General features: G+C 48.7%; 1 protein-coding gene across 5 annotated transcripts in view; it reads right to left on the reverse strand.

Moving 5' to 3' along the window:
- The window catches only part of MTOR (mechanistic target of rapamycin kinase), a 634,684-nt gene that overhangs the window by 147,090 nt on the left and 463,936 nt on the right, over nucleotides 1-23,658 (reverse strand). For all 5 annotated transcript variants that reach the window (XM_063948692.1, XM_063948690.1, XM_063948689.1 and 2 more), the window contains exons 43-44: nucleotides 13,233-13,329; nucleotides 5,538-5,636 (exon numbers count right to left, since the gene is read on the reverse strand). In XM_063948692.1, coding sequence (XP_063804762.1) covers nucleotides 5,538-5,636; nucleotides 13,233-13,329 — 196 coding nt within the window. The remainder of the gene's footprint in view (nucleotides 1-5,537; nucleotides 5,637-13,232; nucleotides 13,330-23,658) is intronic.

The following is a 23,658-nucleotide window of genomic DNA, read 5'->3' on the forward strand; positions in this document are numbered from 1 at the left end:
AGCATGGCAGAGGTCACGCTCCATCAGATCACCGGTCTCCTTTCCCTTGCTGTACGGTGCGTGCGGACTCACAATCTGCACTCACAGGACACAGTTGTATATTTCAACACTGACGCAATTTTCATAATTTGGGCTCTGTACACCACCACAATGGATCTGACATTCAGCTACGGAAACGCAACAGAAGTGCAGAGGTTTAGCTTTAATTCAAGAGCTTGGAACAAAAACTATACCATGCCTCCACCGTACAGAAGAAGTAGTGCCAGTGCCTCCACCATACAGAAGATGTAGTATGCCATGCCTCCACCATACAGAAGATGTAGTATGCCATGCCTCCACCGTACAGAAGATGTAGCATCCCATGCCTCCACCGTACAGAAGAAGTAGTGCCAGTGCCTCCACCGTACAGAAGAAGTAGTGCCAGTGCCTCCACCATACAGAAGATGTAGTATGCCATGCCTCCACCATACAGAAGATGTAGTGCCAGTGCCTCCACCGTACAGAAGAAGTAGTGCCAGTGCCTCCACCATACAGAAGATGTAGTATGCCAGTGCCTCCATCGTACAGAATATGTAGTATGCCAGTGCCTCCACCATACAGAAGATGTAGTATGCCAGTGCCTCCACCGTACAGATGATGTAGTAGGCCATGCCTCCACCATACAGATGATGTAGTATGCCATGCCTCCACCATACAGAAGATGTAGTATGCCAGTGCCTCCATCGTACAGAAGATGTAGTATGCCAGTGCCTCCATCGTACAGAAGATGTAGTATGCCAGTGCCTCCACCATACAGAAGATGTAGTATGCCAGTGCCTCCACCATACAGAAGATGTAGTATGCCAGTGCCTCCACCGTACAGATGTAGTAGGCCATGCCATGCCTCCACCATACAGGAGATGTAGTATGCCACGCCAGTGCCTCCATCGTACAGAAGATGTAGTATGCCATGCCAGCGCCTCCACCGTACAGAAGATGTAGTATGCCAGTGCCTCCACAATACAGAAGATGTAGTATGCCAGTGCCTCCACCGTACAGAAGATGTAGTATGCCATGCCTCCACCGTACAGAAGATGCAGTATGCCATGCCTCCACCGTACAGAAGATGCGGTATGCCATGCCTCCACCGTACAGAAGATGCGGTATGCCATGCCTCCACCGTACAGAAGATGTAGGATGCCATGCCAGTGCCTCCACCGTACAGAAGATGTAGTATGCCATGCCAGTGCCTTCACCGTACAGAAGATGTTGTATGTCCTGCCAGTGCCTCCACCGTACAGAAGATGTAGTATGCCACGCCAGTGCCTCCACCGTACAGGAGATGTAGTATGCCACGCCAGTGCCTCCACCGTACAGGAGATGTAGTATGCCATGCCAGTGCCTCCACCGTACAGAAGATGTAGTATGCCATGCCAGTGCCTCCACCGTACAGAAGATGTAGTATGCCATGCCAGTGCCTCCACCGTACAGAAGATGTTGTATGTCCTGCCAGTGCCTCCACCGTACAGAAGATGTAGTATGCCACGCCAGTGCCTCCACCGTACAGGAGATGTAGTATGCCACGCCAGTGCCTCCATCGTACAGAAGATGTAGTATGCCATGCCAGTGCCTCCATCGTACAGAAGATGTAGTATGCCATGCCAGTGCCTCCACCGTACAGATGATGTAGTATGCCATGCCTCCACCATACAGATGATGTAGTATGCCGTGCCAGTGCCTCCACCATACAGAAGATGTAGTATGCCATGCCAGTGCCTCCACCGTACAGAAGATGTAGTATGCCACGCCAGTGCCTCCACCGTACAGAAGATGTAGTATGCCATGCCAGTGCCTCCACCGTACAGAAGATGTAGTATGCCACGCCAGTGCCTCCACCGTACAGAAGATGTAGTATGCCATGCCAGTGCCTCCACCATACAGAAGATGTAGTATGCCATGCCAGTGCCTCCACCGTACAGAAGATGTAGTATGCCATGCCAGTGCCTCCACCGTACAGAAGATGTTGCATGTCCTGCCAGTGCCTCCACCGTACAGAAGATGTAGTATGCCATGCCAGTGCCTCCACCGTACAGGAGATGTAGTATGCCACGCCAGTGCCTCCACCGTACAGAAGATGTAGTATGCCATGCCAGTGCCTCCACCGTACAGAAGATGTAGTATGCCACGCGAGTGACTCCACCATACAGAAGATGTAGTATGCCATGCCAGTGCCTCCACCGTACAGAAGATGTTGTATGTCCTGCCAGTGCCTCCACCGTACAGGAGATGTAGTATGCCACGCCAGTGCCTCCACCGTACAGAAGATGTAGTATGCCATGCCAGTGCCTCCACCGTACAGATGATGTAGTAGGCCATGCCTCCACCATACAGATGATGTAGTATGCCATGTCTCCATCATACAGAGGATGTAGTATGCCATGCCATGCCTCCACCATACAGAAGATGTAGTATGCCATGCCTCCACCATACAGAAGATGTAGTATGCCAGTGCCTCCACCATACAGAAGATACAGCATGCCATGCCAGTGCCTCCACCATACAGAAGATGTAGTATGCCATGCCAGTGCCTCCACAATACAGAAGCTTCGGAGGTACTGTTCCAGGTCAAGAGACCCGCAAGCCGTGGCGGTGGACACCCTAGTGACTCCGTGGGTGTCCAGTTGGTGTACGTGTTTCCTCCACTTCCATTCATTCCAAGAGTTCTAAAACTCATAAGGAGAACAAGAGTTCAGGCAATCCTCATTGCTCCGGACTGTCCAAGAATGACTTGGCACGCGGATCTTCTGGGTATTCTGCTGGAAGATCCGAGGGATCCTCCTCTTCGGAAGGACCTACTGCAACAGGGTCCGGTCGCTTATCAAGACTTACAGCGGCTACGTTTGACGGCATGGAAGTTGAACGCCAGATACTAGCTCGGAAGGGCATTCCGAACAAGGTTATTCCTACCCTGATATAGGCTAGGAAAGTAGCAACGTCAAAACATTACCATCGCATTTGGAAAAAATATGTATCTTTGTGTGAATACAAGACGTTTCCTACGGTGGAGTTTCAACTGGGACGGTTTCTCCTCTTCCTGCAAGCAGGTATGGATATGGGCCCGAGGTTGGGATCCATAAAGGTCCAGATTTCGGCCCTGTCCATTTTCTTCCAGAAACAACTGGCTTCCCTCCCTGAGTTTCAGACTTTTTTGAAGGGGGTTCTGCACATCCAGCCTCCCTTTGTGCCACCTACGGCACCCTGGGATTTTAACGTGGTGTTACAGTTCCTCCAATCGGATTGGTTCGAGCCTCTACAGGAGGTTGAGGTCAAGTTTCTCACAAGGAAGGCGGTCACTTTGTTGGCCTTAGCTTCTGTTAGATGTGTGTTGGAGTTGGGGGCTTTGTCTTGTAAAAGCCCCTACCTGATCTTCCATGAAGATAGGGCTGAGCTCCGTACACATCAGCAGTTTCTTCCGAAGGTTGTGTCGGCATTTCATATCAACCAACCTATTGTGGTGCCAGTGGCTACTAACTCCACAATTACCTCAAAGTCCTTGGATGTTGTAAGGGCTCTTAAAATATCTATGTGAAGAGGACTTCTCATCACAGAAAATCACTCTCTGTTTGTCCTATATGATCCCAAGAAAATTGGGTGCCCTGATTCTAAGCAGACGATCTCTCACTGGATCAGGTTTACTATCCAGCACGCTTATTCTACGGCAGGATTGCAGTGTCCAAAATCTGTTAAGGCCCACTCTACTCGTAAGGTGGGGTCTTCCTGGGCGGCTGCCCGGGGTGTCTCGGCTTTCTAGCTTTGCCGGCTACTTGGTCAGGGTCGAACACGTTTGCTAAGTTCTACAAGTTCAATACTTTGGCCTCTGAAGACCTAAAGTTTGGTCAATCAGTTCTGCAGGAGCCTCCGCGCTCTCCCTCCCGTTCTGTGAGCTTTGGTACATCCCCATGGTACTAATGTGGACCCCAGCATCCTCTAGGAAGTAAGAGAAAATAGGATTTTAATTACCTACCGGTAAATCCTTTTCCTGTAGTCCGTAGAGGATGCTGGGCGCCCGCCCAGCGCTTCGTTTTCCTGCAGTGGTTACCTGGTTCAGAACGGCTTTGTACTTAGTTGAGTACTGACTTGTTACTTGTTTAAGCAATGTTCTTCAGTTGTTGCTGAGTTTTCAGGCTAGTTAGCCTGGTTTGCCTTGTATGTGTGAGCTGGTGTGAATCTCACCACTGTCTGTGTATAATCCTTCTCTCGAAGATGTCCGTCTCCTCAGGCACAGTTTATAGACTGAAACTGGTAGGAGGGGCATAAAGGGAGGAGCCAGCCCACACTCTTAAACTCTTAAAGTGCCAATGGCTCCTGGTGGACCAGTCTATACCCCCATGGTACTAATGTGGACCCCAGCATCCTCTATGGACTACGAGATAAGGATTTATCGGTAGGTAATTAAAATCCTATTTTTCTGCCTCAATTAGGTTAGGTCACTAAGTCGGGTTTCGTTGCATAACTTGGGCGAGTATGTATGTGTATGTATGTATGTATGTGTATGTGTGTATATGTACGTATGTATATGTACGTGTGTATGTGTATAAGTATGTATGTGTAAATGTAAGTATGTGTATATGTATATATGTATGTATATGTATGTATGTGTGTATGTATGTATATGTGTATATGTATGTACGTGTGTATGTGTATAAGTATGTATGTGTAAATGTAAGTATGTGTATATGTATATATGTATGTGTATATGTATGTATATGTATGTATGTATGTATATGTATGTATGTGTGTGTATGTATATGTACGTATGTATGTGTATATGTACGTGTGTTTAAGTATGTGTATATGTATGTGTATATGTATATGTATGTATGTATGTATGTATGTATGTATAAGTATATATGTATATGTACGTGTGTATGTGTATAAGTATGTATATGTAAGTATGTGTATATGTATGTGTATATGTATGTATATATATGTATGTATATGTATGTATGTGTATGTATATGTGTATATGTACGTATGTATATGTACGTATGTATGTATGTATGTATGTATGTATGTGTATATGTACGTGTGTATGTGTATAAGTATGTATGTGTATATGTAAGTATGTGTATATGTGTATATGTATGTATGTATTTTTTACCCACAACTTCCTATTCCTGCATCCCTCGTAGTCCAGATAGAAGACAGACAGAGAGAAAGCAGCAGCCACCACTAGAGCTGACGGAAGCTGGGGGAACATCCCTTTACCAGCAGCCAATCAGCATGGAGCAAGGGCTATAATATAGGAATGAATATGCTTTCAGTATAATGTGCAGGTTGGGGAGTTTCTGTAGATTATACCGGATACGGGGCTCGGGAAGAACTGAAATGCACTTTACACAGACAGATGTCAGACACAGAACTAGCTGTAACACATAGCGGTGTGATCTGCCCCAGGTGGGGAGCCGGGGTAGATACGTCCTGCTTACGGCTAATTGGAAATATTGTTATCGGTACAACAAAAGATTATTGTGACTGGCAGTGGCTGTAACCTGTACCTGTGGGTGATATCGGCCGATATCCGTCAGCAGCTGGTGGATCAGCCGCCCAACGAGAGGTCTGGGAGTATCTATCCTAGCGATGAGCTGTGGAATGACCTGTGAAGAGCAGACAAGTAATGCATTACAGTAAGTAGCTCTCAGTGCCCCACAATCCCCTGCTCTGACACCGGTATGTACTATAGAGTGCACACCTACCCCAGCTACCCATTTTTATATGTTTCCTATTTACCACCGTTCTTTTTTATTTGGCTATACGGGGTGTAAGTGTTCGGAATGCGGTGTCTCTAATATATCTAAGGTGGTTATACCACTAATTTCCATAAATGTTATATGTTTGACACAATTACTTAATTGTGTGTTCTTATTATCATACAACGGCCGAGAAGAGAAAATAGAAAAATTATCAGGTTGCCAAAATATACTTAAAAAAATATATATATAGTATATTAAGGATATTAATATATAAGTTTAAAAATTGCAATTCAACATATAACAGTGACATTTCTATATAAAAAAAACTTTTTCAAGTACAAAAAAAATAAGATTTTACTCACCGGTAAATCTATTTCTCGTAGTCCGTAGTGGATGCTGGGGACTCCGTAAGGACCATGGGGAATAGACGGGCTCCGCAGGAGACTGGGCACTCTATAAGAAAGATTTGGTACTATCTGGTGTGCACTGGCTCCTCCCTCTATGCCCCTCCTCCAGACCTCAGTTAGGATACTGTGCCCGGAAGAGCTGACACAATAAGGAAGGATTTTTTGAATCCCGGGTAAGACTCATACCAGCCACACCAATCACACCGTATAACTCGTGATACTAAACCCAGTTAACAGTATGAAATATAACTGAGCCTCTCAACAGATGGCTCAATAATAACCCTTTAGTTAGGCAATAACTATATACAAGTATTGCAAACACTCCGCACTTGGGACGGGCGCCCAGCATCCACTACGGACTACGAGAAATAGATTTACCGGTGAGTAAAATCTTATTTTCTCTAACGTCCTAGTGGATGCTGGGGACTCCGTAAGGACCATGGGGATTATACCAAAGCTCCCAAACGGGCGGGAGAGTGCGGATGACTCTGCAGCACCGAATGAGAGAACTCAAGGTCCTCCTCAGCCAGGGTATCAAATTTGTAGAATTTTGCAAACGTGTTTGCCCCTGACCAAGTAGCAGCTCGGCAAAGTTGTAAAGCCGAGACCACTCGGGCAGCCGCCCAAGATGAGCCAACCTTCCGCGTGGAATGGGCTTTTACAGATTTAGGCTGCGGTAAGCCTACCGCAGAATGCGCCAGCTGAATAGTGCTACAAATCCAGCGCGCATTAGACTGCTTAGAAGCAGGAGCACCTATCTTGTTGGGTGCGTACAGGACAAAAAGCGAGTCAGTCTTTCGGACTCCAGCCGTCCTGGAAACAAAGTTTCAGGGCCCTGACTACATCCAGTAACTTGGAATCCTCCAAGTCCCCAGTAGCCGCAGGCACTACAATAGGTTGGTTCAAGTGAAAAGCAGATACCACCTTAGGGAGAAACTGGGGATGAGTCCTCAATTCTGCCCTATCCATATGAAAAATCAGATAAGGGCTTTTACAAGACAAAGCCGCCAATTCTGACACACGCCTGGCCGAAGCCAAGGCCAATAACATGACCACTTTCCACGTGAGATATTTCAGATCCACAGTTTTAAGTGGTTCAAACCAATGTGATTTTAGGAAATTCAACACCACATTGAGATCCCAAGGTGCCACAGGAGGAACAAAAGGAGGCTGAATATGTAGTACTCCCTTTACAAAAGTTTGAACTTCAGGCAGTGAAGCCAGTTCTTTCTGAAAGAAAATCGACAGAGCCGAAATCTGGACCTTAATGGAACCCAATTTTAGGCCCATAGTCACTCCCGACTGCAGGAAGTGTAGAAAGCGACCCAGCTGAAATTCCTCTGTTGGGGCCTTCTGAGCCTCACACCACGCAACATATCTTCGCCAAATACGGTGATAATGGTTCGCGGTTACTTCTTTCCTGGCTTTTATTAGCGTAGGAATGACTTCCACCGGAATGCCCTTTTCCTTTAGGATCCGGAATTCAACCGCCATGCCGTCAAACGCAGCAGCGGTTAAGTCTTGGAACAGACAGGGCCCCTGCTGCAGCAGATCCTGTCTGAGCGGTAGAGGCCATGGGTCCTCTGATATCATTTCCTGAAGTTCCGGGTACCAAGCCCTTCTTGGCCAATCCGGAACCACGAGTATCGTTCTTACTCCTCGCCTTCTTATTATTCTCAGTACCTTTGGTATGAGAGGCAGAGGAGGGAACACATAAACCGACTGGTACACCCACGGTGTCACTAGAGCGTCCACAGCTATCGCCTGAGGGTCCCTTGACCTGGCGCAATATCTCTTTAGCTTTTTGTTGAGGCGGGACGCCATCATGTCCACCTGTGGCCTTTCCCAACGGTTTACCAACAGTAGGAAGACTTCTGGATGAAGTCCCCACTCTCCCGGGTGTAGGTCGTGTCTGCTGAGGAAGTCTGCTTCCCAGTTGTCCACTCCCGGAATGAACACTGCTGACAGTGCTAGTACGAGATTTTCCGCCCATCGGAGAATCCTTGTGGCTTCTGCCATTGCCACCCTGCTTCTTGTGCCGCCCTGTCGGTTCACATGGGCGACTGCCGTGATGTTGTCTGACTGGATCAGTACCGGCTGGTTTTGAAGCAGGGGTCTTGCCTGACTTAGGGCATTGTAAATGGCCCTTAGTTCCAGAATATTTATATGTAGGGAAGTCTCCTGACTTGACCATAGTCCTTGGAAGTTTCTTCCCTGTGTGACTGCTCCCCAGCCTCGAAGGCTGGCATCCGTGGTCACCAGGACCCAGTCCTGTATGCTGAATCTGCGGCCCTCTAGAAGATGAGCACTCTGCAGCCACCACAGTAGAGACACCCTGGTCCTTGGAAACAGGGTTATCATTTGATGCATCTGAAGATGCGATCCCGACCACTTGTCCAAGAGGTCCCACTGGAAGGTCCTCGCATGGAACCTGCCGAATGGAATTGCTTCGTATGAAGCCACCATTTTTCCCAGGACTCGTGTGCAACGATGCACCGATACCCGTTTTGGTTTTAGGAGGTCTCTGACTAGAGATGACAGCTCCTTGGCTTTCTCCTGCGGGAGAAACACTTTTTTCAGTTCTGTGTCCAAAATCATCCCCAGGAACAGTAAGCGAGTGGAAGGAACCAGCTGTGACTTTGGAATGTTCAGAATCCAGCCGTGCTGTTGTAGCACCTCCTGAGATAGTGCTACTCCGACCAGTAACTGCTCCCTGGACCTCGCCTTTATAAGGAGATCGTCCAAGTATGGGATAATTAAAACTCCCTTTTTCGAAGGAGTATCATCATTTCTGCCATTACCTTGGTAAACACCCTCGGTGCCGTGGACAGTCCAAACGGTAGTGTCTGGAATTGGTAATGGCAATCCTGTACCACAAATCTGAGGTACTCCTGGTGAGGAAGGTAAATAGGGACATGCAGGTAAGCATCCTTGATGTCCAGGGATACCATGTAATCCCCCTCGTCCAGGCTTGCAATAACCGCCCTGAGCGATTCCATCTTGAACTTGAATTTTGTTATGTAAGTGTTCAAGGATTTCAAATTTAAAATGGGTCTCACCGAACCGTCTGGTTTCGGTACCACAAACAGTGTGGAATAGTAGCCCCGACCTTGTTGAAGTAGGGGTACCTTGACTATCACCTGCTGGGAATACAGCTTGTGAATGGCCTCTAGCACAGCCTCCCTGCCCGATGGAGTCGTCGGTAAGGCTGATTTGAGGAAACGGCGGGGGGGCGGCGCCTCGAATTCCAGCTTGTACCCCTGAGATACTACTTGAAGGATCCAGGGATCCACCCGTGAGCGAGCCCACTGATCGCTGAAATTTTTGAGGCGGCCCCCCACCGTACCTGGCTCCGCCTGTGGAGCCCCACCGTCATGCGGCTGATTTGGAAGAAGCGGGGGAGGACTTTTGGTCCTGGGAACCGGCTGTGTGTTGCAGCTTTTTCCCCCTTCCTCTGCCTCTAGACAGAAAGGACCGCCTTTTCAGCGCCTGTTTTTCTGGGGTCGAAAGGACTGTACTTGGTAATACGGTGCTTTCTTAGGCTGTGAGGGGACATGGGGCAAAAATGCAGACTTCCCAGCCGTTGCTGTGGAAACAAGGTCTGAGAGACCGTCCCCGAATAACTCCTCACCCTTATAAGCCAAAACTTCCATCTGCCTTTTAGAATCTGCATCCCCTGTCCACTGCCGAGTCAATAAACCTCTCCTAGCAGAAATGGACAATGCACTTATTCTAGATGCCAGCCGGCAGATCTCCCTCTGTGCATCTCTCAGGTACAAGACTGAGTCTTTTATATGCTCTACGGTTAGCAATATAGTGTCCCTGTCCAGGGTGTCAATATTTTCTGACAGGGAATCTGACCAAGCAGCAGCAGCACTGCACATCCAGGCTGAGGCAATAGCTGGTCTCAGTATAACACCAGTGTGTGTGTAAATAGATTTTAGGATAGCCTCCAGCTTTCTATCAGCAGGTTCCTTCAGGGCGGCCGTATCCGGAGACGGTAGTGCCACCTTTTTAGACAAACGTGTGAGCGCTTTATCCCCTCTAGGGGGAGTTTCCCAACGTGACCTATCCTCTGGCGAGAAAGGGAACGCCATTAGTAATTTTTTTGAAATCACCAATTTTTTATCGGGGAAAGCCCACGCTTCTTCACACACCTCATTCAATTCCTCAGATGGGGGAAAAACTATAGGTAGTTTTTTCTCCCCAAACATAATACCCTTCTTTGAGGTACCCGGGTTTATATCAGTAAGGTGTAATACCTCTTTCATTGCCTCAATCATGCCACAAATGGCCCTAGTGGACATTAAATTTGACTCATCGTCGTCGACACTTGCATCAGTATCCGTGTCGACATCTGTGTCTGCCATCTGAGGTAGTGGTCGTTTCAGGGCCCCTGACGGCCTTTGAATCGTCTGGGCAGGCACGAGCTGAGAAGCCGGCTGTCCCGCATTTGGCATGTCGTCAAATTTTTTATGTAAGGAGTCGACACTTGCACGTAATTCCTTCCATAAATCCATCCACTCAGGTGTCTGCCCCGCAGGGGGTGACATCACATTAATAGGCATCTGCTCCGCCTCCACATAAGTCTCCTCATCAAACATGTCGACACAGCCGTACCGACACACCGCACACACACAGGGAATGCTCTTACAAGGAGACAGGACCCCACAAAAGCCCTTTGGGGAGACAGAGAGAAAGTATGCCAGCACACACCAGAGCGCTATAATAATACAGGGACTAACTGAATTATGACCCTTTATAGCTGCTTATTATATTAAACTGCGCCCAAATTTAGTGCCCCCCTCTCTTTTTTACCCTTTCCGTAGTGTAGACTGCAGGGGAGAGTCAGGGAGCTTCCTTCCAGCGGAACTGTGAGGGAATAATGGCGCCAGTGTGCTGAGGGAGAAGGCTCCGCCCCTTTTTCGGCGGCCTTTCTCCCGCTTTTTTCTGTAATTCTGGCAGGGGTAATTACCACATATATAGCCTCTGGGACTATATATTGTGGTTATTTTTGCCAGCCAAGGTGATATTATTGCTGATCAGGGCGCCCCCCCCAGCGCCCTGCACCCTCAGTGACCGGAGTGTGAAGTGTGTATGAGGAGCAATGGCGCACAGCTGCAGTGCTGTGCGCTACCTTGGTGAAGACTGATGTCTTCTGCCGCCGATTTTCCGGACCATCTTCATGCTTCTGGCTCTGTAAGGGGGACGGCGGCGCGGCTCCGGGAACGAACACCAAGGACGAGTCCTGCGGTCGATCCCTCTGGAGCTAATGGTGTCCAGTAGCCTAAGAAGCCCAAGCTAGCTGCAAGCAGGTAGGTTCGCTTCTTCTCCCCTTAGTCCCACGATGCAGTGAGCCTGTTGCCAGCAGGTCTCACTGTAAAATAAAAAACCTAATTTTAAACTTTCTTTCTAGCAGCTCAGGAGAGCTCCCAGTGTGCAACCAGCTCGGGCCGGGCACAGAAATCTAACTGAGGTCTGGAGGAGGGGCATAGAGGGAGGAGCCAGTGCACACCAGATAGTACCAAATCTTTCTTATAGAGTGCCCAGTCTCCTGCGGAGCCCGTCTATTCCCCATGGTCCTTACGGAGTCCCCAGCATCCACTAGGACGTTAGAGAAAATGCATTTCATTGATGAAGTCTCTCGAAATGCGTTGGGTACGCCTCACTGACTGACCTCCTGTACAAAGCTAAGTCATTATTCAACCCGGTTTTGTTTTTTTAAAGTATATATACAGTATATATATTTTTATACACACAGAAGTTTTTACACCGTCGTAAGGGGCTACGCCCCCTTAAGCCTTACACGCCCTTGTGGCGTGCAATAATTTTATAATATGGAGCATTACCTCCAATTATAATTGTGTGAGTGGTTAAATATTGCATGGACAAAGGGCGTGCGATGGTTAAGGGGTCGTAGCCCCTTGCAACTGCGTGAACAGCACATGCAGGGCCTGATGATCACCTAGTAGGTGCTGTGGTTGGGGGAGTGGCGGGTGCGGGGGAGACGCAGCTGGGGTCCGGGGGTTACCGCAGGTGGGGGAGGGGCACTTGCAGGGGTGCCGCTGATGGGTCCCAGAGGTACTACGAGTGAGGGAAGTGTGGGTAATTCTTCCCCTGCTTCTCCTCCTGGAAGCAGCAAAGCTGCTGTCCTCCCTTTGGCAGTGGATCTCCCGGAGACTCTCACAGCAGCCAATCACTATTGTTAGCGCCGGTGTCCCAACGCGCCGCATTACAGGGAAGAAGATGTACTCAATAAACTACAGCTCCCAGCAGGCCGAAGGGCCGGAATGCTCCTGCGCTAAGGCCTGCTGGGAGCTGTACTTTATTGAGTGCATCTTCTTCCCTGTAATGCGGCGCGTTGGGACACCGGCGCTAACAATAGTGACTGGCTGAATCAATGTAAAAGGTGAGAGTGCTGTGCAGTGTCAGTGACCTTTTACATTGATTCAGCGTCCAGACATTACCCTCCGTGATATCACCCACTCTATCCGTTACATTAGCCATCTCGGGGGGTCCAGGCCGGCAGCCCAGGTGCTGTGTTGCGGAGTCAGGGCCTCTGGGGATCTGGCGCGGCTGTGGCTGGGAGGTATTTCTGTGACATCACACGCAGAGGAGGCTCCGGGGCTCAGAGAGTATGTGGCGCAGGGAGGGCTATGAAAGCCTTCCGCTGCGCCGCTTTCTTACACATCTATGCCGGTGGCAGCAGCAGCTTTTGTTCTACCTGCGCCATGGCTAGGGAGTGGGGATTGTTGATGCCGGAGGGGGCAGGTGGACTGGCAGCAAGACATAGGACGCTGCAGTAAAAGGATCCCCCCCCTATCTACAGCACAGAGACTTGCTGCAGATGCAGTGGCATACCCTCCAGCTGCACCTTTCTGGCACGTACAGGACCTTTTTTTTTTATGATCTGTACTGATTAGTGGCTCTCCAAACTTCCATTGAAAGTATAGGAAAAGGGGTGTGGCCACGCCCCCTTTTGGAATTTGTAGCAGTTTTTATGTGTAAATTGTTGGAGGGTGTGTTGCTAGACACTGTCGACCTAGAGAGCAGATCCCATTGTGTGTACCATAAAGTCTCTGTGGCGACTTACCTGCAGCCAGGTGTCTATCTGAATGGTCTTTATCCCTTCCACCAGAGCTTCGTTCACGTCCGGCCAGTGGCCAAAGTCAAACCAAAGAGTGAGAACTCTGCAAGAACGTAACGGTCACCATTACAGAGAGCACCGGCTGCAACTCACTACACACAGAGGCTGCACCAACAACGTGCCTGGTAACATACCATATACTTCACTAGTAACACGAGGGGACATACATACAGAGCACTGGCTGCATCTCACTACACACAGAGGCTGCACCAACAACATGCCTGGTAACATACTCTATGCTTCACTAGTAACACGAGGGGACATACATACAGATCACTGGCTGCATCTCACTACACACAGAGGCTGCACCAACAACATGCCTGGTAACATACTCTATGCTTCACTAGTAACATGAGGGGACATACATACAGAGCACTGGCTGCATCTCACTACACACAGAGGCCACACCAACAACGTGCCTGGTAACATACTCTATGCTTCACTAGTAACATGAGGGGTCATACATACAGATCACTGGCTGCATCTCACTACACACAGAGGCCGCACCAACAACGTGCCTGGTAACATACCATATACTTCACTAGTAACACGAGGGGACATACATACAGATCACTGGCTGCATCTCACTACACACAGAGGCCGCACCAACAACGTGCCTGGTAACATACTCTATACTTCACTAGTAACACGAGGGGACATACATACAGATCACTGGCTGCATCTCACTACACACAGAGGCCGCACCAACAACGTGCCTGGTAACATACCATATACTTCACTAGTAACACGAGGGGACATACAAACAGAGCACTGGCTGCAACTCACTACACACAGAGGCAGCACCAACAACATGCCTGGTAACATACCATATACTTCACTAGTAACACGAGGGGACATACATACAGAGCACTGGCTGCAACTCACTACACACATGCAGCACCAACAACATGCCTGGTAACATACTCTATACTTCACTAGTAACACGAGGGGACATACATACAGATCACTGGCTGCAACTCACTACACACAGAGGCTGCACCAACAACATGCCTGGTAATATACTCTATGCTTCACTAGTAACACGAGGGGACATACATACAGATCACTGGCTGCAACTCACTACACACAGAGGCTGCACCAACAACATGCCTGGTAACATACTCTATGCTTCACTAGTAACACGAGGGGACATACATACAGATCACTGGCTGCAACTCACTACACACAGAGGCCGCACCAACAACGTGCCTGGTAACATACTCTATGCTTCACTAGTAACACGAGGGGACATACATACAGAGCACTGGCTGCAACTCACTACACACAGAGGCCGCACCAACAACGTGTCTGGTAACATACTCTATGCTTCACTAGTAACACGAGGGGACATACACACAGATCACTGGCTGCATCTCACTACACACAGAGGCAGCACCAACAACGTGCCTGGTAACATACTCTATGCTTCACTAGTAACACGAGGGGACATACATACAGATCACTGGCTGCAACTCACTACACACAGAGGCCGCACCAACAACGTGCCTGGTAACATACTCTATGCTTCACTAGTAACACGAGGGGACATACATACAGAGCACTGGCTGCAACTCACTACACACAGAGGCCGCACCAACAACGTGTCTGGTAACATACTCTATGCTTCACTAGTAACACGAGGGGACATACATACAGAGCACTGGCTGCAACTCACTACACACAGAGGCCGCACCAACAACGTGCCTGGTAACATACTCTATGCTTCACTAGTAACACGAGGGGACATACATACAGATCACTGGCTGCATCTCACTACACACAGAGGCCGCACCAACAACATGCCTGGTAACATACTCTATGCTTCACTAGTAACACGAGGGGACATACATACAGATCACTGGCTGCAACTCACTACACACAGAGGCTGCACCAACAACATGCCTGGTAACATACTCTATGCTTCACTAGTAACACGAGGGGACATACATACAGAGCACTGGCTGCAACTCACTACACACAGAGGCCGCACCAACAACAAGCCTGGTAACATACTCTATGCTTCACTAGTAACACGAGGGGACATACATACAGAGCACTGGCTGCATCTCACTACACACAGAGGCCGCACCAACAACGTGCCTGGTAATATACTCTATACTTCACTAGTAACACGAGGGGACATACATACAGAGCACTGGCTGCATCTCACTACACACAGAGGCCGCACCAACAACGTGCCTGGTAACATACTCTATGCTTCACTAGTAACACGAGGGGACATACATACAGATCACTGGCTGCATCTCACTACACACAGAGGCCGCACCAACAACGTGTCTGGTAACATACTCTATGCTTCACTAGTAACACGAGGGGACATACATACAGAGCACTGGCTGCATCTCACTACACACAGAGGCCGCACCAACAACATGCCTGGTAACATACTCTATGCTTCACTAGTAACACGAGGGGACATACATACAGAGCACTGGCTGCATCTCACTACACACAGAGGCCGCACCAACAACATGCCTGGTAACATACTCTATGCTTCACTAGTAACACGAGGGGACATACATACAGAGATCACTGGCTGCAACTCACTACACACAGAGGCTGCACCAACAACGTGCCTGGTAACATACTCTATGCTTCACTAGTAACACGAGGGGACATACATACAGAGCACTGGCTGCATCTCACTACACACAGAGGCTGCACCAACAACATGCCTGGTAACATACTCTATGCTTCACTAGTAACACGAGGGGACATACATACAGAGCACTGGCTGCATCTCACTACACACAGAGGCTGCACCAACAACGTGCCTGGTAACATACTCTATGCTTCACTAGTAACACGAGGGGACATACATACAGAGCACTGGCTGCATCTCACTACACACAGAGGCTGCACCAACAACGTGCCTGGTAACATACTCTATGCTTCACTAGTAACACGAGGGGACATACATACAGATCACTGGCTGCATCTCACTACACACAGAGGCTGCACCAACAACATGCCTGGTAACATACTCTATGCTTCACTAGTAACACGAGGGGACATACATACAGAGCACTGACTGCAACTCACTACACACAGAGGCTGCACCAACAACGTGCCTGGTAACATACTCTATACTTCACTAGTAACACGAGGGGACATACATACAGAGCACTGGCTGCAACTCACTACACACAGAGGCTGCACCAACAACGTGCCTGGTAACATACTCTATACTTCACTAGTAACACGAGGGGACATACATACAGAGCACTGGCTGCAACTCACTACACACAGAGGCCGCACCAACAACGTGCCTGGTAACATACTCTATGCTTCACTAGTAACACGAGGGGACATACATACAGATCACTGGCTGCATCTCACTACACACAGAGGCCGCACCAACAACATGCCTGGTAACATACTCTATGCTTCACTAGTAACACGAGGGGACATACATACAGAGCACTGGCTGCAACTCACTACACACAGAGGCCACACCAACAACATGCCTGGTAACATACTCTATACTTCACTAGTAACACGAGGGGACATACATACAGAGCACTGGCTGCATCTCACTACACACAGAGGCCGCACCAACAACGTGCCTGGTAACATACTCTATGCTTCACTAGTAACACGAGGGGACATACATACAGATCACTGGCTGCAACTCACTACACACAGAGGCCGCACCAACAACATGCCTGGTAACATACTCTATGCTTCACTAGTAACACGAGGGGACATACATACAGATCACTGGCTGCAACTCACTACACACAGAGGCCGCACCAACAACGTGCCTGGTAACATACTCTATGCTTCACTAGTAACACGAGGGGACATACATACAGAGCACTGGCTGCATCTCACTACACACAGAGGCCGCACCAACAACATGCCTGGTAACATACTCTATGCTTCACTAGTAACACGAGGGGACATACATACAGATCACTGGCTGCATCTCACTACACACAGAGGCCGCACCAACAACATGCCTGGTAACATACTCTATGCTTCACTAGTAACACGAGGGGACATACATACAGATCACTGGCTGCATCTCACTACACACAGAGGCCGCACCAACAACATGCCTGGTAACATACTCTATGCTTCACTAGTAACACGAGGGGACATACATACAGATCACTGGCTGCAACTCACTACACACAGAGGCTGCACCAACAACATGCCTGGTAACATACTCTATGCTTCACTAGTAACACGAGGGGACATACATACAGAGCACTGGCTGCATCTCACTACACACAGAGGCCGCACCAACAACATGCCTGGTAACATACTCTATACTTCACTAGTAACACGAGGGGACATACATACAGAGCACTGGCTGCAACTCACTACACACAGAGGCCGCATCAACAACATGCCTGGTAAATACTCTATGCTTCACTAGTAACACGAGGGGACATACATACAGATCACTGGCTGCAACTCACTACACACAGAGGCCGCACCAACAACGTGCCTGGTAACATACTCTATGCTTCACTAGTAACACGAGGGGACATACATACAGAGCACTGGCTGCATCTCACTACACACAGAGGCCGCACCAACAACATGCCTGGTAACATACTCTATGCTTCACTAGTAACACGAGGGGACATACATACAGATCACTGGCTGCATCTCACTACACACAGAGGCCGCACCAACAACATGCCTGGTAACATACTCTATGCTTCACTAGTAACACGAGGGGACATACATACAGATCACTGGCTGCATCTCACTACACACAGAGGCCGCACCAACAACATGCCTGGTAACATACTCTATGCTTCACTAGTAACACGAGGGGACATACATACAGAGCACTGGCTGCATCTCACTACACACAGAGGCCGCACCAACAACATGCCTGGTAACATACTCTATACTTCACTAGTAACACGAGGGGACATACATACAGAGCACTGGCTGCAACTCACTACACACAGAGGCCACATCAACAACGTGCCTGGTAACATACTCTATACTTCACTAGTAACACGAGGGGACATACATATAGATCACTGGCTGCATCTCACTACACACAGAGGCTGCACCAACAACATGCCTGGTAACATACTCTATGCTTCACTAGTAACACGAGGGGACATACATACAGAGCACTGGCTGCAACTCACTACACACAGAGGCCGCACCAACAACAAGCCTGGTAACATACTCTATGCTTCACTAGTAACACGAGGGGACATACATACAGAGCACTGGCTGCAACTCACTACACACAGAGGCTGCACCAACAACATGCCTGGTAACATACTCTATGCTTCACTAGTAACACGAGGGGACATACATACAGAGCACTGGCTGCATCTCACTACACACAGAGGCCGCACCAACAACATGCATGGTAACATACTCTATGCTTCACTAGTAACACGAGGGGACATACATACAGAGCACTGGCTGCAACTCACTACACACAGAGGCCGCACCAACAACATGCCTGGTAACATACTCTGTACTTCACTAGTAACACGAGGGGACATACATACAGAGCACTGGCTGCATCTCACTACACACAGAGGCCGCACCAACAACGTGCCTGGTAACATACTCTATGCTTCACTAGTAACACGAGGGGACATACATACAGAGCACTGGCTGCATCTCACTACACACAGAGGCCGCACCAACAACATGCCTGGTAACATACTCTATACTTCACTAGTAACACGAGGGGACATACATACAGAGCACTGGCTGCAACTCACTACACACAGAGGCTGCACCAACAACATGCCTGGTAACATACTCTATACTTCACTAGTAACACGAGGGGACATACATACAGAGCACTGGCTGCAACTCACTACACACAGAGGCCACATCAACAACATGCCTGGTAACATACTCTATGCTTCACTAGTAACACGAGGGGACATACATACAGATCACTGGCTGCATCTCACTACACACAGAGGCCGCACCAACAACGTGCCTGGTAACATACCATATGCTTCACTAGTAACACGAGGGGACATACATACAGATCACTGGCTGCATCTCACTACACACAGAGGCTGCACCAACAACATGCCTGGTAACATACTCTATACTTCACTAGTAACACGAGGGGACATACATACAGAGCACTGGCTGCAACTCACTACACACAGAGGCTGCACCAACAACATGCCTGGTAACATACTCTATACTTCACTAGTAACACGAGGGGACATACATACAGAGCACTGGCTGCATCTCACTACACACAGAGGCAGCACCAACAACGTGCCTGGTAACATACTCTATACTTCACTAGTAACACGAGGGGACATACATACAGAGCACTGGCTGCATCTCACTACACACAGAGGCCACATCAACAACATGCCTGGTAACATACTCTATGCTTCATTAGTAACACGAGGGGACATACATACAGAGCACTGGCTGCAACTCACTACACACAGAGGCCACATCAACAACATGCCTGGTAACATACTCTATGCTTCACTAGTAACACGAGGGGACATACATACAGATCACTGGCTGCATCTCACTACACACAGAGGCCGCACCAACAACATGCCTGGTAACATACTCTATGCTTCACTAGTAACACGAGGGGACATACATACAGAGCACTGGCTGCATCTCAAACACACAGAGGCCGCACCAACAACGTGCCTGGTAACATACTCTATACTTCACTAGTAACACGAGGGGACATACATACAGATCACTGGCTGCATCTCACTACACACAGAGGCCGCACCAACAACGTGCCTGGTAACATACTCTATGCTTCACTAGTAACACGAGGGGACATACATACAGAGCACTGGCTGCATCTCAAACACACAGAGGCCGCACCAACAACGTGCCTGGTAACATACTCTATACTTCACTAGTAACACGAGGGGACATACATACAGATCACTGGCTGCATCTCACTACACACAGAGGCCGCACCAACAACGTGCCTGGTAACATACTCTATGCTTCACTAGTAACACGAGGGGACATACATACAGAGCACTGGCTGCATCTCAAACACACAGAGGCCGCACCAACAACGTGCCTGGTAACATACTCTATACTTCACTAGTAACACGAGGGGACATACATACAGAGCACTGGCTGCATCTCAAACACACAGAGGCCGCACCAACAACGTGCCTGGTAACATACTCTAAACTTCACTAGTAACACGAGGGGACATACATACAGAGCACTGGCTGCATCTCAAACACACAGAGGCCGCACCAACAACATGCCTGGTAACATACTCTATGCTTCACTAGTAACACGAGGGGACATACATACAGATCACTGGCTGCAACTCACTACACACAGAGGCTGCACCAACAACGTGCCTGGTAACATACTCTATGCTTCACTAGTAACACGAGGGGACATACATACAGATCACTGGCTGCAACTCACTACACACAGAGGCCGCACCAACAACATGCCTAGTAACATACTCTATGCTTCACTAGTAACACGAGGGGACATACATACAGAGCACTGGCTGCATCTCACTACACACAGAGGCCGCACCAACAACATGCCTGGTAACATACTCTATACTTCACTAGTAACACGAGGGGACATACATACAGAGCACTGGCTGCAACTCACTACACACAGAGGCTGCACCAACAACATGCCTAGTAACATACTCTATGCTTCACTAGTAACACGAGGGGACATACATACAGATCACTGGCTGCATCTCACTACACACAGAGGCCGCACCAACAACGTGTCTGGTAACATACTCTATGCTTCACTAGTAACACGAGGGGACATACATACAGAGCACTGGCTGCATCTCACTACACACAGAGGCCGCACCAACAACATGCCTGGTAACATACTCTATGCTTCACTAGTAACACGAGGGGACATACATACAGAGCACTGGCTGCATCTCACTACACACAGAGGCCGCACCAACAACATGCCTGGTAACATACTCTATGCTTCACTAGTAACACGAGGGGACATACATACAGAGATCACTGGCTGCAACTCACTACACACAGAGGCTGCACCAACAACGTGCCTGGTAACATACTCTATGCTTCACTAGTAACACGAGGGGACATACATACAGAGCACTGGCTGCATCTCACTACACACAGAGGCTGCACCAACAACATGCCTGGTAACATACTCTATGCTTCACTAGTAACACGAGGGGACATACATACAGAGCACTGGCTGCATCTCACTACACACAGAGGCTGCACCAACAACGTGCCTGGTAACATACTCTATGCTTCACTAGTAACACGAGGGGACATACATACAGAGCACTGGCTGCATCTCACTACACACAGAGGCTGCACCAACAACGTGCCTGGTAACATACTCTATGCTTCACTAGTAACACGAGGGGACATACATACAGATCACTGGCTGCATCTCACTACACACAGAGGCTGCACCAACAACATGCCTGGTAACATACTCTATGCTTCACTAGTAACACGAGGGGACATACATACAGAGCACTGACTGCAACTCACTACACACAGAGGCTGCACCAACAACGTGCCTGGTAACATACTCTATACTTCACTAGTAACACGAGGGGACATACATACAGAGCACTGGCTGCAACTCACTACACACAGAGGCTGCACCAACAACGTGCCTGGTAACATACTCTATACTTCACTAGTAACACAAGGGGACATACATACAGAGCACTGGCTGCAACTCACTACACACAGAGGCCGCACCAACAACGTGCCTGGTAACATACTCTATGCTTCACTAGTAACACGAGGGGACATACATACAGATCACTGGCTGCATCTCACTACACACAGAGGCCGCACCAACAACATGCCTGGTAACATACTCTATGCTTCACTAGTAACACGAGGGGACATACATACAGAGCACTGGCTGCAACTCACTACACACAGAGGCCACACCAACAACATGCCTGGTAACATACTCTATACTTCACTAGTAACACGAGGGGACATACATACAGAGCACTGGCTGCATCTCACTACACACAGAGGCCGCACCAACAACGTGCCTGGTAACATACTCTATGCTTCACTAGTAACACGAGGGGACATACATACAGATCACTGGCTGCAACTCACTACACACAGAGGCCGCACCAACAACATGCCTGGTAACATACTCTATGCTTCACTAGTAACACGAGGGGACATACATACAGATCACTGGCTGCAACTCACTACACACAGAGGCCGCACCAACAACGTGCCTGGTAACATACTCTATGCTTCACTAGTAACACGAGGGGACATACATACAGAGCACTGGCTGCATCTCACTACACACAGAGGCCGCACCAACAACATGCCTGGTAACATACTCTATGCTTCACTAGTAACACGAGGGGACATACATACAGATCACTGGCTGCATCTCACTACACACAGAGGCCGCACCAACAACATGCCTGGTAACATACTCTATGCTTCACTAGTAACACGAGGGGACATACATACAGATCACTGGCTGCATCTCACTACACACAGAGGCCGCACCAACAACATGCCTGGTAACATACTCTATGCTTCACTAGTAACACGAGGGGACATACATACAGATCACTGGCTGCAACTCACTACACACAGAGGCTGCACCAACAACATGCCTGGTAACATACTCTATGCTTCACTAGTAACACGAGGGGACATACATACAGAGCACTGGCTGCATCTCACTACACACAGAGGCCGCACCAACAACATGCCTGGTAACATACTCTATACTTCACTAGTAACACGAGGGGACATACATACAGAGCACTGGCTGCAACTCACTACACACAGAGGCCGCATCAACAACATGCCTGGTAAATACTCTATGCTTCACTAGTAACACGAGGGGACATACATACAGATCACTGGCTGCAACTCACTACACACAGAGGCCGCACCAACAACGTGCCTGGTAACATACTCTATGCTTCACTAGTAACACGAGGGGACATACATACAGAGCACTGGCTGCATCTCACTACACACAGAGGCCGCACCAACAACATGCCTGGTAACATACTCTATGCTTCACTAGTAACACGAGGGGACATACATACAGATCACTGGCTGCATCTCACTACACACAGAGGCCGCACCAACAACATGCCTGGTAACATACTCTATGCTTCACTAGTAACACGAGGGGACATACATACAGATCACTGGCTGCATCTCACTACACACAGAGGCCGCACCAACAACATGCCTGGTAACATACTCTATGCTTCACTAGTAACACGAGGGGACATACATACAGATCACTGGCTGCAACTCACTACACACAGAGGCTGCACCAACAACATGCCTGGTAACATACTCTATGCTTCACTAGTAACACGAGGGGACATACATACAGAGCACTG

This window comes from Pseudophryne corroboree (genome assembly GCF_028390025.1).
Source record: "Pseudophryne corroboree isolate aPseCor3 chromosome 10 unlocalized genomic scaffold, aPseCor3.hap2 SUPER_10_unloc_2, whole genome shotgun sequence".
In the NCBI taxonomy this organism is placed as follows: domain Eukaryota; kingdom Metazoa; phylum Chordata; class Amphibia; order Anura; family Myobatrachidae; genus Pseudophryne; species Pseudophryne corroboree.